The sequence below is a fragment of the Vitis vinifera genome, chromosome 1 (genome assembly GCF_030704535.1).
Source record: "Vitis vinifera cultivar Pinot Noir 40024 chromosome 1, ASM3070453v1".
NCBI classification, from domain to species: Eukaryota; Viridiplantae; Streptophyta; class Magnoliopsida; order Vitales; family Vitaceae; genus Vitis; species Vitis vinifera.
The window spans coordinates 4,201,925-4,205,896 of record NC_081805.1 but is presented as its reverse complement, the minus strand read 5'-3'; the positions used below and the strand labels follow the sequence as shown (position 1 = coordinate 4,205,896).

Here is a 3,972-nt window from a genome sequence, read left to right as displayed (position 1 = left end):
ACTTGCACGTTTAAGGTACTTACAAGTTACAAGAGATATTTTTTCAGCCTTTTTTAACAAAGCAAATGCTAGTCAACATTTTCACAGCTGCCATGGGAACTTGGATTCCAAGAAACCCAATCAGGATGGTCCTCCAAAGCAATTTCATTTCCCATAAAAGCAATAGCACCACTCCTGAGATATGATTCCACTCTTCTCGAGATCAACAAGTAGTCATTATCTTTAACTAGCTATGATTCATGTCCAATATCAACAGTTCCATTTGAACCGCCCCACGCATGGCAGCAACAGAGTCGGTCGTGTTTTATCATATTCTATTTTGCCTTTAGTTGGATAGATCTTCCATCTAGAATTCATTTCTTTTATTCATAGGGGTACTGTCCAGGACCAGGAGCCGCTGCTTGGCCATTAATACTCGGAGCATTTTCTCCAATTCTTTGCTGAGCTGGGCCACGCCTACATTCAATGTCCGGCCATGGAAATGTTAAATAAGTGTTTGTGCAAACACATGGTTACAAACAGATTGGAAATTCCCAGGGAGGGTGAATAATATGGTGTGGTTCTTGTCAGCACAGACCATCTCACAGACATGAACATGGCATCACCTAACATGGGTGGATATACTATTTGCCACAGTCATGTGAGGCAGTGTTCAAACCAGCTGTGACCAGGGCTCTGCGTCATGTCATCATGTCTCTGCGCAAAAGCAGTAACCAATATCTCCTTTGTCTGTCGTGGAAAGAAGCTAATTAAAGAATTACTCAAAGTTGACCATGGTTCTCAAACCCATTCACCAAAATAAATAAAAATACTAGTATGATAGTAAACAGAAACCACACGTTTCGAAGTCTGTCCTGAAGCATAAAAAAGAGAGAGCAAACAGACAGAACTGGATGAGCAATAAAAAGAAAAGGGAAAGATGAAACATCATCTTAACAACTACACAATAAAACATGGCGTTCCAACCCAAACCAACCCATCATATCCCATTCCCCCAAACTAGAGGGTACTGTCAAAGGTACTGACTCAACTTACTGACAATATTCAATGCATGAAAACGCCATCACACACTCAATATCCCAGTCCCCATCCCCATTACATGATTGAACAGCTGCTTGTGTTCTCATCACTGAACATATGGCTTGCAGAGTGATCACCGCTATAATTAGTGTCACAGTGAGTGTAGGGGGAGAGGGCAGGGCTGTAGTTATAGTAGTAACCGGTGCTGGGCGGAATAAACGGAGACCTGTGATACATCATCTGGGGTTGCTGCATGGGGGCATGCCTGTTCTGCTGCATGTTCATGTTCATCATCATTTGTGATGGATGGTTGTACTGGTTCCCATTTAGATTCATCAGCATGGGTGATGGATGATGATGACCTGTTGCAAATCCACCATTTGGGAACCCTGTGGAAGACCCCTGAAACCCATTGTTGGGTTGAATTTGAAACCCTCCCAAAGCATTGGAATTTCCACCTAAAGCAGCAGCAGTGGCGGCAACGTTACCACCATTTCCATGAAACCCACCAAGACCCATCATGGAATTGATGTCATTTCCCCTTTTAACTTCTCCAGAATTAATATTTCCGCCGCCCACCAAATGGGGGTTGTTCATTTTCAGAGCTGCTATGGTTTTCTGATCAATTCCACCTGGACTACCCTTCATTCCCATATTCTGATTGGGGTTTCCTTTCTTTTGGACATTTCCATTTCCTACATTATTGTTGATCTTGCCATTGTTGGAAGCAGCAATGGCTCCAAAACCTTTCTTTGCATTGCTTGCATCAAGAGCTTGCTGCCGGAGCAGACTAAGTTGGTTCGCTTTCTCCTGGAGAAACCGAAGCTCTTCTTCTTCATAGTCTTCTTCATCATCATCAAAATCATCTTCATCTTCTTCAGAGCTGAAAACAGGGAACTTTTGCTGGGTTTTGAAGGCCTCAAGTCCCTTGATCAAACCTTGCTTTTGGCCTTTGTTGTTCTTGTCATCTTTGATGCAGTTGGTTTTTTGTTTTTGGTTTTGGTTGCTTTTCTGAGACCAAAGCTCGGCATGTTTACCAGCTTTGACCAGTTTCTTTATCAAAGTTCCAGAGTCCACACTTCCTGAAACTGTGACTCTCTGCTGTTCTGCATCTATATTAACTGTGTACACACCTGTTGAAAACCAAGAGAAGAAAGCAAATAAATTAAATCAACACAAGAAAAACTAGATTTTGGACTAATCTTGCTGGCATAGATTTCCCCATTCTAAGTCCATCTGCCTCCAAAAATGTAAAAGCGCCCCACCATTCTCTGTTTTAGGAACAGAGCACAAGGTATCAACACTCCCAACGAAAAATCACATCACCCCTATCCAATTTTCAATATATTCCTAAACCCACAGTAGAGAAAGATCACAGGACTGTTTAATATTTATGAGAACCAAGGAGTCAAACATTACCCTCTAAATGTAGACTTCCCTGACCTCCACCATTACATACTGAGCAACGATTACCTTTCTGTCTGTAGCTTGAAGTTACTTGGGTATTTTGAAAAGTCCACTGAAATATTCAGTGGAGGATGCTGTTTCCTCAGGGTCCCATATGATTAAAAAATAAATAGAGATCGATTCAAATTCCCTTTCTTTCCCCACACCACCCAACTAACCAAACGAAGCTTAGCAAAAAACATCTCGAGAAAAGAAAGGAAACCAATCAATGGGGTTCGTCATGACTCACCAACAAGAACTAACATAACAAATAAGATAATTTAAAAGGATAAAAAAAACAAAAAACAAAAAACAAAAAAAGGAGCACCTTCAATTCTCTGAAGAAGTTTCTTCACTTTCTGCTTACAGCCATCACAGTGTATGTTCACTTTGAGAACACAAGTCTGTAGATAAACAAATAAAAGAAAAACAAGAACACATAACAACAACATCAAGAAACTTTAAGAAAACGACCAACACCCAACTTTGCTGTGTTCATTTAGAAATTAAAAAAGGAAACAAAAGGAAAGGAAGCTTTACGGAAAGAGTGTGTTTACCTGGATCTTGAGGAGCTTAAAGTCTTCATCTTTAGTCATTTCTTCAGTGTTGTTTGGAATGAAAGATCACTCTCTGCTACAAACGAGGCAAACAAAAAAAAAAGGAGAAAAAAAGGGGAAAAAAGAAAAGAAGGAAACACCTAAGCTAGTGGGAGTAAAAGGGGTTGCATGTGAGCTTCTACTCCAACAGATTCTTCTTCCTTCTTCAGATGTTCTCAAAAGCAAACAAAACAAAAGCACATGGTTCTTGAGCTTTTATAAGAAAACAATGCAAATACAAATCAATGCCAAGACAAGGAGAAGAGATCACATACAGAAAAAGGAGAGGATAGAGAGAGAGGGGGAGAGTCAGAAGGAGAAGAAAGAGAGTAAAAGGTGGGAGGAGAGAGAAGAGTGGGGGATGCTCTGAAATCTGAAATGATGTGATTTAACGTTAAATGCTGAGAAAAACAATAAAAGAGGAACAGCGACTTGACAGGCCGACTTCTATCCCCTGCGCTCTTCTTTGTATCACATGCTACCCCTCCATTCTTCGTGAAAATATAAACGTAAATAATATATAAAACAACTCCTCTCTCCTCCACTCCAGAGACCTGGAATGTTTAAACTAATCCCTCCTTATCTTCTTCTGCACTGAGACTGCCCTCTCCAGTATTTAAGGACTCACACGGGCTTGTACTTCATATTTCCAAATCAAGATTTCAAATTCCATTCGCAATTGAACTTTGAGTCGTTGGATTATAGTTGGGAACTTAAAGGCCTACCCACTTTCATCAGCAAATGACTACTGTAACGATGTGTGTTCTTTTAAGTTTCAGTCAACTACTTGTTTCACAATTCATGCATGGCCCCATCCTTGTGAGACGCATGACTGATTTCACATTCAGAGTGTATAAGAGGCACTGAACAAAAAAACTTCAATCAAAGTGATACGCAAATTACTCAAGAG

General features: G+C 40.4%; 1 protein-coding gene across 1 annotated transcript; it reads right to left on the bottom strand.

The window, feature by feature from the left end:
- Window positions 1-799: 799 nt before the first annotated feature.
- LOC100249220 (heavy metal-associated isoprenylated plant protein 37) lies at window positions 800-3,651 on the bottom strand. The gene is made up of 3 exons (XM_002284096.4): window positions 3,024-3,651; window positions 2,795-2,870; window positions 800-2,153 (listed from the first exon to the last, which is right to left on the bottom strand). The coding sequence occupies exons 1-3, from the start codon at window positions 3,060-3,062 to the stop codon at window positions 1,096-1,098; spliced, it is 1,173 nt and encodes a 390-aa protein (XP_002284132.1). The 5' UTR covers window positions 3,063-3,651; the 3' UTR covers window positions 800-1,095.
- Between the last annotated feature and the right edge of the window lie 321 nt (window positions 3,652-3,972).

Bases quoted from the DNA above. Each gene is read 5' to 3' on its own strand.
- LOC100249220 (XM_002284096.4), bottom strand. From the start codon at position 3,062: ATGACTAAAGATGAAGACTTTAAGCTCCTCAAGATCCAG. The intron at 2,871-3,023 runs GTAAACACACTC...GTTTATCTACAG, and splicing joins TTAAGCTCCTCAAGATCCAG to ACTTGTGTTCTCAAAGTGAA. The intron at 2,154-2,794 runs GTGCTCCTTTTT...GGTTTTCAACAG, and splicing joins ACTTCTTCAGAGAATTGAAG to GTGTGTACACAGTTAATATA.